Below are 12,965 nucleotides of genomic sequence, written 5' to 3'. Positions count from 1 at the left end.
TCAGGCACTGGTGCTCGAGAAGTTGGGGGCAGGAGTACTCAGTTTGACTTGGTTAATAATCTTCGCCTGCTTCCTACGTTCAGTGAGTTGGATCCGGACATGATTTTTTTTCTTTTGCGTATCGCAGATGCTAGGGTTTGGACAGATGCAGACAGAGCTGTGTTGTTGCAGTGTGTTTTGACTGGTAAGGCGCAAATGGCCTACTCAGCTTTGAGTGTGGTTTCCGATTGTACGGACTATGAGACCGTAAAGTCTGCGGTGTTGAAAGTCTATGAACTTGTCCCTGATGCTTATTGTCAGCGGTTCCGTTCTAGAGGAAAGCTTGATGATCAAACTTACATGGAATTTGTTCGTGAATTGATATCGTTGTTTCAGCGCTGGTGTACAGCCTCTAAGGTTGACACTTTTGAGGATCTTTGTGATCTGCTTATCTTGGAGCAGCTAAAAGACTCAGTTCCTGGGAGTGTTGCTACATTTATTAATGAGCGTAAAGTATGGACACCCAGGGAGGCAGTTATATTGGCGGATGAATATGTGTTGACCCACAAAAGTGTTTTTGGAAGTAATGTAGACGGTCGCCATGAGTTTGACCGTTATCATGGTCAGAAAAAGTCAATGCTAACAAGTGACGCACCACCCAATAGGTCTGGTTATGGTGGGTGGGGCGTTCCGGTTGGCTCTGACACTTGCAGGTACTGTCGTGAAAACGGGCACTGGAGAAAGGATTGTCCACTGCTGACAGGAAAGTTTTCTGGTAGGGTGAAGCCTGTTATGGTTGCTCCAGGCATTACATCTGTGACCTCTCAGGCTGATTTTTCAGCCTTTATCTCAGATGGGTTTGTCTCGTTGGTGGGAAGCGGTGTGCAGGTTCCTATTAAGCTCTTAAGAGATACCGGGGTGTTAGATTCTTTTATTCTGGAGTCTGTGCTGCCATTTTCTTCCCAGACTGATACTGGTGGTTGTGTGATCGCTCTTGGTATGGGACTGGTTCCATTCTCTGTTCCTTTACACTTTGTATCTCTTAGTTGTGGTCTTGTTCAGGGTGAGGTGTCAGTTGGCATCCGGTCTCAGTTGCCTGTTGAGGGTGTTCATGTGATTCTGGGGAATGATTTCGCATGGGATAAAGTGTGGGCTGATGGGGTGCCTAATGTAGTGAAGCTGCCAGCTGGTTCCTCAGTGGTAGCACCCTCAGCAAGGCCACATGGATCCGATGACATTTTTCCTGCCTGCGCTGTTACCTGAGCTGCCAGTCGAGCTGGATCAGAGGCAGTGGAACCAGAGTGTTTTGAATTGCCAAACTCTCTGCTGGTCAAGCAGCTAACTAGTTCACAGGTGGAGTTGGTGGTAGACCAGAAAGCGGATGCATCCTTAACTGAGCTGTTCGATAGAGTCGTGCCAGCAGAAGAGGTTAGGAGTTCTGTTTAGTGTTATTTCCTTCAAGAGGGATTGCTTGTTCGTAAATGGGTGCCGCAGGGTTTGGTGTCTCTGGGAGAGTCAGTTTTTCAGGTTGTGGTCCCTGTTGGTCGACGCGGCATAGTCCTCCGGACATCACATGGTGATGTGCCAGGTCATCTGGGCATCCGTAAAACGTATGAGCGCATACCGCAACATTTTTTTTGGGCCCGTTTGAAGCGAGATGTTGCAATTTTCATCAAAACCTGTCATGGTTGTCAACTCGCTGGTAAGCCAAACCAGGTTGTTAAGCCAGCTCCCTTGTATCCAATTCCTGCTATAGGGCAGCCTTTTGAACACTTGATCATGGACTGCGTTGGTCCCTTGCCTCGGTCCAAATCAGGGCACTTATATTTGTTGACTGTTATGTGTCAGGCTACAAGATATCCTGCTGTGTATCCACTCCGCACCATTACAGCTAGGTCAGTGGTTGGAGCGTTGACTCAGTTCATTTCTGTATTTAGTATCCCGAAGGTGCTCCAGTCTGACCAGGGATCAAATTTTACATCCCATCTTTTTGCTCAGGTTCTTGAGCAGTTGCACATTAAACATAACAAATCAACAGCTTACCATGCTCAAAGTCAGGGCGCACTTGAGCGCTTCCATCAAAACCTGAAGTCCTTGTTGCGCACTTACTGTACAGAGTTATCTGGTGACTGGCACAGGATGGGTTACCCTGGTTGCTATTGGCCGCTCGGGAAGTGGTTCAGGAAAGTACTGGGTTTAGTCCGAATGAATTGGTGTTTGGACATAAGGTGCGGGGTCCGCTTGCAGTGTTACAGGATGGTTGTTTGCCTGAGGAGCCTCCTCAGAACCTCATCGATTATGTGCATGGTTTCAGGTTGAGATTGTACAGGGCAGGTGAACTAGCGAAGCAAAACCTTGAGGTTGCACAGGGGAAAATGAAGAATCGCTATGACCGGCGGGTTGGGGTTCGTCAGTTTGAACCAGGCGACCGAGTCTTGGCTCTGCTTCCCCTGGTTAATTCGCCTTTCCAGGCCAAGTTCAGTGGTCCTTTTTCTGTGGTGCGTCGGGTCTCTGACCTTATGTAATTGACATGCCCGGCCGCAGAAAATCTACTAAGTTGTACCATGTAAACCTTTTGAAGCAATATCACAGTCGTCAGTCTGCATGTTCTCCAGGGGAACTAGGTGTTCCGGCGGTGAGAACAGTTTTGGTTGCAGGTTCTGTTTTTGACTCCACCAATTGTGCTGCGGATGTAGTGGGTACTGAGGGGGAGGAGTTGGTCTCAGATGATGCGCTATTGCAGGGTCGTTTGAAAAAAATCTGGACATTCTTGTTGGTCATTTGGATACGGATAAAGGTACTGAGATGATTAAACTGATTACTGTCTATCCTTCGCTGTTTTCTGATACCCTGTCCAGGACCCACTTAATTGAGCATGATATAGATGTGAACAATTCTGAGCCTGTGAAGCAGCGTTTTTATCATGTTTCGGAAGAAAAAAGGAGACAGTTGGATGCTGAGCTTCAGTATATGCTAGAGAATGGCATTGCTGAGCCATGTTCGTCTAACTGGGCTTCCCCGTGCCTTCTTGTTAAGAAGGCAGACGGTAGTTTGCAGCCTTGCACTGACTATCGCAAGGTGAATGGTCTCACATAGCTGGATTTGTTTCCTCTTCCACGGATGGAAGATTGTATTGATCAGGTGGGTTCGGCAAAATTTGTGAGTAAGTTTGATCTTCTCAAGGGGTACTGGCAGGTTCCACTTAACAAAAGAGCAAGGGAAGTTTCCTCTTTCATCACATCCTCTGGCTTGTATTCTTACACCGTCATGCCTTTTGATTTAAGGAATGCTCCTGCAACATTTCAGTGGCTAATGAATCGTGTTGTTTCTGGCCTACGTGGTTGTGCTGTCTATCTTGATGATGTTGTGGTGTATTCGGACACCTGGGAAGAGCATGTTCAGCGAACAGTTGCTCTTTTTGACAGATTGGTCTGAGCACGGCTGACAGTTAATCTTGCTAAGTATAAGTTTGCTAAGGCCACTGTGACATACCTTTGGAAAGGTGGTAGGCCAAGGCGTAGTTCGGCCGGTCCAGGCGAAGGTCATGGCAGTGCAGCAGTTTCCCCCACCTACTACCAGGGAGTTAATGCGCTTCTTGGGGATGGTAGGGTACTATCGTGGGTTCTGTAGAAATTTCTCATCTGTGGTTTCACCTCCGACTGATTTGGCCAAGGCTAAGTACATCTGGTCTTCACATTGTCAGGGTGCTTTTGAGACGGTCATATCATTGTTGTGTTCAGCTCCAGTGTTGGCAGCGCCTCGATTGGATCAGTCTTTTACACTTTATGTGGATGCCAGCAATGTGGGTGCTGGTGCTGTTTTGTTGCAAGGAAATGCAGAGGGGGTAGATTGTCCTGTGAGCTTCTTTTCCCGTAAATTTAACAAGCATCAGTTAAATTATTCAGTGGTTGAGAAGGAAGCTTTGGCGCTTGTGTGGGCTCTGCAGCATTTTGATGTGTATGTCGGCTCTGGGGTATCTCCAGTAACTGTTTTCAGAATCAGAAAGGGTTTTATTACCAAGTACGTTTTTTAACACATGCAAGGAATTTGTTTTGGTGTTGTTGGTGCACGTCACACATTCTTTAGATTGAATATTAAACAATATAAGTATAGGTACAAACAATATAAGTATAAGTATATTTACACAGTATGTATTACGTAAAAAATAAATAAAGATATAAATAAAAAATAAAGAGCAATTTCACGGACCATAATTCGCTTACGTTCTTGAAGTCTCTTCAGAATCCCAACCAGAGACTGATGAGGTGGTCATTGTTCTTGCAGCCATACAATTTGGATATTCGTCACATCATGTGACAATGTAATTGCGGCCACACTGTCTCGCGCGCTCCTAGATCCCTGATTTCATGTTGGTAACGGTTCTCTTTTCTGTGCTATCCCCTATTCCTCGGTCTTTTATTACCTTTAATTGCTCCTCTAGTTACCAGGGTTGCTGGATCTTGGAGACAGATGGACTGCTTTGGGGGAAGTAACCAGAAAGAGTGGTATTTACATGGAACTATGGGTAATGTATTGTCCATCTAACTAATTTGTCTTTGAACATAACTTTAGACTGTGCTGTTAATTATAAAGTAAAGACAGTATTGGTGACAGAGGTTTAGTGTTTCAGATTGACGTGGTTCTTATAGGAACCCCGTTCTTATGGAGGGGGGTGTTACGACCCCTCCCATTTCTGCCTGCTGTTTTACTCATACAATTTAAGATGAATATAGTTTTCATACAATACAGTAACGTGAGCTGTATGAATTAACTCGATACATGGGTGAACATAATTTGCTCTTTCAAGTGTATCGACGTGTGTACTTCGTCCACATCAATCCCAACAATCGGTCCCAAATTATCCTAGTTTCCAGAGAGTTAATACTGGGAACATATTCTTTAAAATGTTTAGAATCATTCACCGAAACAACCAAGCAGGCCTGCTTATTTCATCGTCAAATGTTCTTCAAAACTTGCCATTTTCAGTGTGTAGCTTGCTAGCTTGAAGGTGTGTTGTTTCCCATACAGGTTTTGAAACCACAACTGTTAAGACCCCTCCCTTTCTGCCTGCTGTGGCGTCATTTGCCTCCTCCTGCAGGAGCTGTTAGTCTGGCAGGGTCAATCAGGTATGATAGGCTGACACCTGTGCAAGCCTCAATCTAGGAATCAACCTATAGTCTATATTTACCAGACCTGTCTCATTGTCTGTCTCTCTCTCCTACACTCCACATCTCTCCTGATTTGGGATAGTTTTGCCATGTTTGTTACTCATCCATACACTCCACTCGCCGGATTATATTCGGGTTAAGGCAATACCCTGATTCCAACATCATGTTAAAATTGGAGTTCTCATAAGACCTAGAGAATCCCTTCAGTAAACTGGGTATCCCTGTATGTATACACCTTAACCGGAGTATAGACTGGTTAAGCTTCTGTGCATGCTCCAACTGCCCCTCCCCACTCACGTCTTCCCCCTCTCTCCCCTTTTATGCTGTCATGGTGATTAAAGATAGCCTGGCTCCGTCCTCCTACGTACTTGCTCAATTTTCATTTCCCTTCAGTACTACGTCTGGGTTCGCGGTATAGTCTTGGGTTTTCTCCAGCCATATTTTTGGCGGTCCTATCAGTGAAAACAGAGGCAGTGGCTGAGAACAATAACGTTGAGGCCGTGCGCTATAGTTGTAGTTCCGTAATGGCGGCAAAGAAAGATGCGAGCGTAGCCATTCTGTCCGTTGTGGCAATGCTGCTGAATATCCAGAAGTTAAAGCCCGAGCAAGAACAATCTTTGCTGAGTTTTGTTGGTGGCCATTATGTTGTGGCCCTCCTCCCCACGGGGTTCGGGAAAAGTTTAATTTTCCAGCTCACACTGTTAGTGGTGAAGGAGTTGGCTAAGGCAGATCCAGAGTGGCTCTGGGCAGATCAAATAGTTTTAAACTTAGACAGAGTACCCGCCTTCAAGGAAGTTAACACTTGTCAATGGAGAGTGACCAGACTCTCTGTACAAATGAAATGTACAAGAGTCTGGTAGGACCAGGCTAGATTAAAGACGGAAATGCCCCAAAAATAATCTTTAAAAAAGTCTATCAACTCAGTCTTGGCAGTCTGGGACAGTTATAGCAAACCACAACACACACAGTAGTCAGTGTGTCACACACCATTCCTCCCTTTGGACCCTGTGTGTACAGGTTGCTGCTCTCAGTGTGACAGCAAAACCGGATAAAAGTTCAGCTGTTGCCTCAGTCTGCTGTAGGTCAGGGGAGGGTGCTGTGTATTAATCTAAAAGTTTACATACACTGATGCAAATACTGTTTTCTGAATATCTTCATGAATGTATTAACTGAAAAGACCACATGAATAACAAACATTGTATCCAGTATATTGTATTGGCTGATAATTACTGATTTCTCAGCTATTAGAGGACACAAAACTTCCATTAAATGTGAAAGCTTTTTAGATTGCAATTCACTTGTGGAAAATGACTTTTTTGTTAAGTTGCTTGTGCATTTAGTTCATGTAACACTGACCTTTTTCCACCCATGTGTACTTTTCAACATCTTTTTGAACTATTTGAAATTTAATTAGAATATTATCAAGCACAATTGTTAGAAATGTGCAAATTATGCAACTTACATGAATGCAGGTTTATTCTATGTTTTGTGTCTACTGTTAAAATAGGACATTTTGATGCACACATTTTAATATTATTCACTATTATTCAATCTGTTTACACTTCTCTTCTTCCAGCTCTGCTGTTGTGCAGACATGAACAGCAACAACAGCCTGAATCCTGTGTATTTTCAGTTCACTCTGTTTGCAGACTTTGGGCCCCTCAGATATCTGTTCTTCAGTCTGTGTCTGTTGCTCTACATGACTATTGTCTCTGCTAACATTGTCATTATTCTGACAATCTGTCTGGAGAAGTCTCTGCATCAGCCCATGTATATTTTTATCTGCTGTCTGTCTTTTAACTCTCTGTACGGCTCAGCCGGCTTCTTCCCCAGGTTTCTGATGGACATTCTGTCTGACACTCATTTGATCTCACGACCATTATGTTTTATTCAGATATATGTTATTTACACCTATGCATCATGTGAGCAGACTATTCTGAGCATCATGGCCTATGATAGATTTGTTGCTATTTGCCAGCCTTTACACTATCACAGTAAAATTACATTTAAGATGGTAACACATCTTGTGATTTTTGCTGTGCTCTATCCTGCATTTGCTATTGGGTTTCTGTCTCTTCCTTACTGTCCGATTAACATTGTGTGGATATAAACTGAATCGGCTTTTCTGTTCTAACTGGCCTGTGGTTCAGCTCTCCTGTGCGGAGACAACTCTGAACAACATAGTAGGTCAGTTTATCTTGATGACAACCGTCTTCATCCCCCTGTTCTTTGTCCTGTACACCTATCTACGTATTCTGCTTGTTTGCAGGAGAAGCTCGTCTGAATTCAGAGGAAAGGCGTTACAGACCTGCCTGCCTCACATCGTGACATTCATGACCTATTCTTTCTCCGTCTTCTGTGAGCTGTCATTGACTCGATTTGAGGCTGATAAAATGAATCCTATCGTCACAGTTGTTTTATCTTTAGAGTATTTGATGATCCCCCCCATTAATAACCCTCTAGTTTACGGCCTGAATTTACCTCAAATCAAAAAAGTGATTTTTAGATTTTTGAAGAAGATTCATGCTGCAAAAATGTAAAACTTAAAATGAACATTTAGCAAACCATATATTGCTAAGCTACAAAATATGCTTCTAGAATATGTTAAATGTATATATGAACATAGAGCTCTTTTGCTATTACGTACATTTTAAGGGGGTTTTGAAACTCAAAATTGTGAGTTTGAATTAGTCTCAACTGTTCATAAATAAATTCTGTCTTTCTCACACATTAAATGGCTGATTGAAGGCTAATAAAACTTGGGCCATTGATATCATAACCTACAACAGTGGTTTCCAATCTTTTTCACATACAGTAAAGGACACCTAAACTGACACAAATTAGGCCAGGGGACCCCATTTGACAAGAGTTTTCATTAAGGATATTTTATTAAAATAAGTTTATGAAATCCATGATTAAAATAGTCATACATTCTGTCATGGTGTAACTAATGGATAGAATTATAGTGAAAATAATGATTCTCCCTTTTGCTGGGGACCCCATAGAACCCCCTCAGTGACCCCTTCAGATCCCCAGACCCCACTTTGGGAACCACTGACCTAGCTTAAACTAGAATTGATAGGACTTTAGGTGTGTTTGATGGGAATTTGGTCTCACAATATTTGACCTTATATGTTACACTGTTCATTCCGTTTTAATATTGTTTTGTGGTTTGTTGGGAATGAGTTGCTCTTTTTTAATCATGATAACATTATAATGATGTAGGATATTGAATATACAAGATGGTCTATGAATATGGAAGCAGATTTGTGTCAATAAAATCAAACAAAAGTTAGTAAATATCAAACAAAAATAAGACCTTTTAGAAAAAGTAAAACAAACTCAAGCATCAAATGTCATTTGAAAATAAAGTGAAAATGCAGTACTGGGGTTTGTCCTGGCTGGAATCAATTAGCATCAGCTGCTAACTGAAGCTCCGTCTACCCACAACTACAATCTTTCCCTATTATTAGCCAACATGCTTTTGTTGCATTGGACTAGTCAGACATTGCTAGACCTATTTCCACAGCGCTGTGGAGTAAGGTCTGGCTACACCAGAGATAAATTCTAGTACAGGGAAAAAAACGCTCTGGTTATTTGCATTTCTTTAAACCAATTACAATCATTGTGGGAGGGGCTAAGCTTCGGATTCAGCAACGCAAAATAGTGGAAGGAAGTTGTTTTGGTGGAACATTTCGACCCCTCAAAAAGTAAAGGCCACATTAATTATTAAATGAAGTTAAGTGTTCTCAAAATACAGAAATGTGAGCTATTTAAATTAGCTGGATACATGGTTAAACGTTATTTGCTTTTACCAGTGTATCGCTGGTCCATAGCAATAACCGCCAATTGGTCCGATAACATCCCGGTTAGATAGTAAATGCTGTTTACATATTTTCTGTAAATCTCTGCAATCATTCTGCAAAATAGCCGGCCAGGCCTGCTTTACTGCACCATCCAAATTTTCTTCGAAACTTGCCACTATCAGCGTGTAGCTTGCTAGATCGAAGGTTGTTGTTCATTTCTCTTGGCGGTGGGATTTTGAGAACAGCAAATGTACAAAATCCTCACTTTTCTGCCTGCTGTGGCTTCATTGGCCTCCTCCTACAAGAGCTGGCAGTCTTGGAGGGTCAATCGGATAATTGGCTGGCACCTGTGTAAGACTATCCAGGCCTTAAAGTGGCTATATGCAAATTTCAGTTGGAGTTGATTCTAACGGCCACTTTGGACAAAAGTGGTAGTGTTTTTACCACAACTGCTGTCATAAAGATCTTTTCTTTAAGGTGCTGTTTTAACCCATTTTAGATTACTGAGTTAATGTTACGGGAAAGTCATATAGTTGAGATGAATATTTTGCTCAGATAGAAAATCATTCACTTACAGTAAAAGAATATGTAAGAGATGCATTGTTGCATTTCAAGTATTGCATACAGTAGCTAAGCCTACTTTGGATGTATCGTGAGCTAAAGCGGGTATCACTGTCACTGTGTTACAAGCCAAAACAAGAGATTGTTGTAGCAACCAACATAATAATAACTTAGATTAATATAGCGCATTTCATGAAACCCACAGACGCTTTACACAAGTAACGTTACAGGGGGACGGGAAAAGAAAATAGTAGGGTAACACAAACAAGGACTAAAAGGAATAAAATGTCCGCGCTAAATGGAAGGGGGACGTAATTTACTGTCAGCTTCTGACGTGCAACTACACTGCGCATTGTAAAGTTATTTTATGAATGAAATAGACATTGTACATACCTGAGGGCCAATTCAGGGACGTTTTTGAATCATTTACAATCCCATAATTGTCTCCATCTGTTGATAGCCCGACCGAAGTTTACTCGCGTTACCACCTGATGTCTTTCACTTTCCCTTTTAGCTTTTAGATCGTTTAATTTCCTTCTTTCCTGTGATGGCCCTGCCCCAGTATCAGCCATAACTACAGCAGATAACTTCTAAAATTGTCATGATTGTGATGTTCTGTTTCCTGTTTTATTTTGAAGTCTGTCTTGTCTCCCTTGTCCTATCTACTTTACTTCCTGTCTTTTGTTTTCCCGCCTGTTTGATTGTTCTGCCCTGATTTGCATTAGGTTTCTGTTGTTGTTCATTATGTTTGCCATGTAATCTGTTGTGTGTTCTGTGAGTGTGCTTGTGTCTGGAGTCTACCTTTTGTCTCTGAGTTCCAGTTTTTGAGATCAGTTTGTTCTGGGATTAGTTTTTGCTTGTTGCTTTCTGGACACTTTGGGTATGTACTTCATTTTTGTTTAATAAATCATCTAAACTGCATTTGGGTCCAAGCCATTCCTGACAAACCGTGACAAAAATAACAGTAAAAAACAATTAGTCCTATATAAAAACATCTCCTGCTTCCTTTTACCTGGCTCAAAATGCTGGATACACTATCACAGGCTTTTCAGGTGTTAAGATGAAATCTGTGACACATCAGAATGTGTTACTGTACCACACTCTATAGTTTACAAAGACCCAACAATTCCAATAATTCCCCCAAGAGCAAGCATTTAGTGCGACAGTGGCGAGGAAAAACTCCCTTTTAGGAAGAAACCTCGGCAGACCCAGGCTCTTGGTAGGTGGTGTCTGACGGTGCCAGTTGGGATGTGATGAACGGTGGTAATAACAGTCACAATAAAGATAATGGAACAGTGACTACAAATGGTCGTAGTAGTTCATGATGTTTCAATCAGAGTGTGCATGAGGCCACTCAGTGTTTTAACCACACCCTTGACCTTGTGCTGGCATACGTTATCGAAATTGAAGATTTAATAGTATTCCCACAGAATCCTATATTATCAGACCGTTCTTTATAACTTTTGAATTCTTAATTCCCGAATATATGGCATTAGGTAAAAGTTTCTACACTAGATGTCTATCTGATAGTGCTTTAGCTAAATTTATGGAAGTAATTCCAATGGCATTTAATTCAGTGCCATGCCTTAATATAACAGAGGATTCCATTGTTAATATCAATGTTTTAGTACAGGTTGATAGCATCTTTTCATATACCCTTAAAAAGAATGTGATAGCAAACAAAACCTGTGGACAGATACATTTTCAGAAGCACATTTTGTGACTAAGAGCTTCATTGTTGCCAGTCCTGCTGAGTCTTCAACTTATACAGCAGGAGTCTTCTTAAATAATATAAATATCACTCCTTTGAGGCAGATTCAGGCTGTAAACTAGAGGGTTATTAATGGAGGATGATCAAATACTCTAAAGATAAAACAACTGTGATAATCGGATTCATTTTATCAGCCTCAAATCAAGTCAATGACGGCTCAAGAAAGCACAACAGAGGAAGTACTTCCTGCGGCAGCTGAAGAAATTCAACCTGCCAAAGACAATGATGCATTAATGCATTAATCTGAACTCATTGGACCCAGTATTTGTTAAAGTCTTCATCTCATTTACAAATATTGCCCCATATATTGATTGATATTGATTTTCTTTTTCATATAGTGCTTTTCACAAACTCAGTCGCTTCAGAATCAGAAAAGGTTTGATTACCAAGTACGTTTTTTAACACATATAAGGAATTTGTTTTGGTGTTGTTGGTGCACGTCACACATTATTTAGATGGAATATTAAACAATATAAGTATAGGTACAAACAATATAAGTATATTTACACAGTATGTATTAAGTTAAAAATAAAGAATAAATAAAGATATAAATAAAAAATAAAGGGCAAAGAGCATTACAGCAGAGAAAGAACAGTGGCATGAAGGTGGAGAGTCAGGGTGGGGTCCGGGCCTTGTTAATAAGACTAGTGGCGGAGGGGAAAAAGCTGTTCATGTGACGTGAGGTTTTGGTCCTGATGGACCTCAGCCTCCTGCCAGAGGGGAGGGTCTCAAAGAGTTTGTGTCCGGGGTGGGAGGGGTCGGCCACAATCTTTCCAGCATGTTTCAGAGTCCTGGTGGCGTAAAGGTCCTGGAGCGGCGGCAGATTACAGCCAATCACCTTCTCTGCTGACCGAATGACACGCTGCAGTCTGCCCTTGTCCTTGGCTGTGCTAGCAGCGTACCAGATGGTGATGGACTCAATGATGGCTGTGTAGAAGTGCACCATCATTGTCTTTGGCAGGTTGACTTTCTTCAGCTGCCACAGGAAGTACATCCTCTGTTGTGCTTTCTTCACGAGGGAGCTGAGGTTCAGCTCCCACTTGAGGTCCTGGGAGATGGTAGTTCCCAGGAAGCGGAAAGACTCCACAGTGTCAATTGTGGAGCCACAGAGGGTGATGGGGGCAGGTGGGGCTAGGTTCTTCCTGAAGTCCACAACCATCTCCACTGTCTTTAGAGCGTTGAGCTCTAGATTGTTTTGCTTACACCAGGTCACCAGGTGGTCAGCCTCCCACCTGTAGGCGGACTCGTAGCCATCAGAGATGAGTCCGATGAGGGAGGTGTCATCCGCAAACTTCAGAAGCTTGACAGACTGGTGACTAGAGGTGCAGCTGTTGGTGTACAGGGAGAAGAGCAGGGGGGAAAGAACACAGCCCTGGGGCGATCCGGTGCTGATGGACTGTGAGTCGGAGACGTGTTTCCCCAGCTTCACATGCTGCTTCCTGTCAGACAGGAAGTCAGTGATCCACCTGCAGGTGGAGTCAGGCACGCCTAGCTGGGAGAGTTTCTCCTGGAGCAGAGCTGGGATGATGGTGTTAAAGGCAGAGCTGAAGTCCACAAACAGGATCCTGGCATAGGTTCCTATGGAGTCCAGGTGCCGGATGATGTAGTGGAGGGCCAGGTTGACTGCATCGTCTACAGACCTATTGGCTCTGTAGGCAAACTGCAGGGGGTCCAGGAGGG

The 12,965-nt window shown here is 42.7% G+C and overlaps 1 protein-coding gene across 1 annotated transcript; it reads left to right on the top strand.

The window, feature by feature from the left end:
• Window positions 1-6,741: 6,741 nt before the first annotated feature.
• Window positions 6,742-7,687, top strand: LOC144525527 (olfactory receptor 56A4-like). Its single transcript, XM_078262430.1, is given in 2 exon segments — window positions 6,742-7,205; window positions 7,207-7,687. Coding segments are annotated over 2 exon segments (945 nt in total).
• Window positions 7,688-12,965: the final 5,278 nt, after the last annotated feature.

Source organism: Sander vitreus, chromosome 11 (genome assembly GCF_031162955.1).
Source record: "Sander vitreus isolate 19-12246 chromosome 11, sanVit1, whole genome shotgun sequence".
NCBI classification, from domain to species: Eukaryota; Metazoa; Chordata; class Actinopteri; order Perciformes; family Percidae; genus Sander; species Sander vitreus.
The sequence above is the reverse complement of the archived record's forward strand: the minus strand, read 5'-3'. Positions and strand labels throughout refer to the sequence as shown.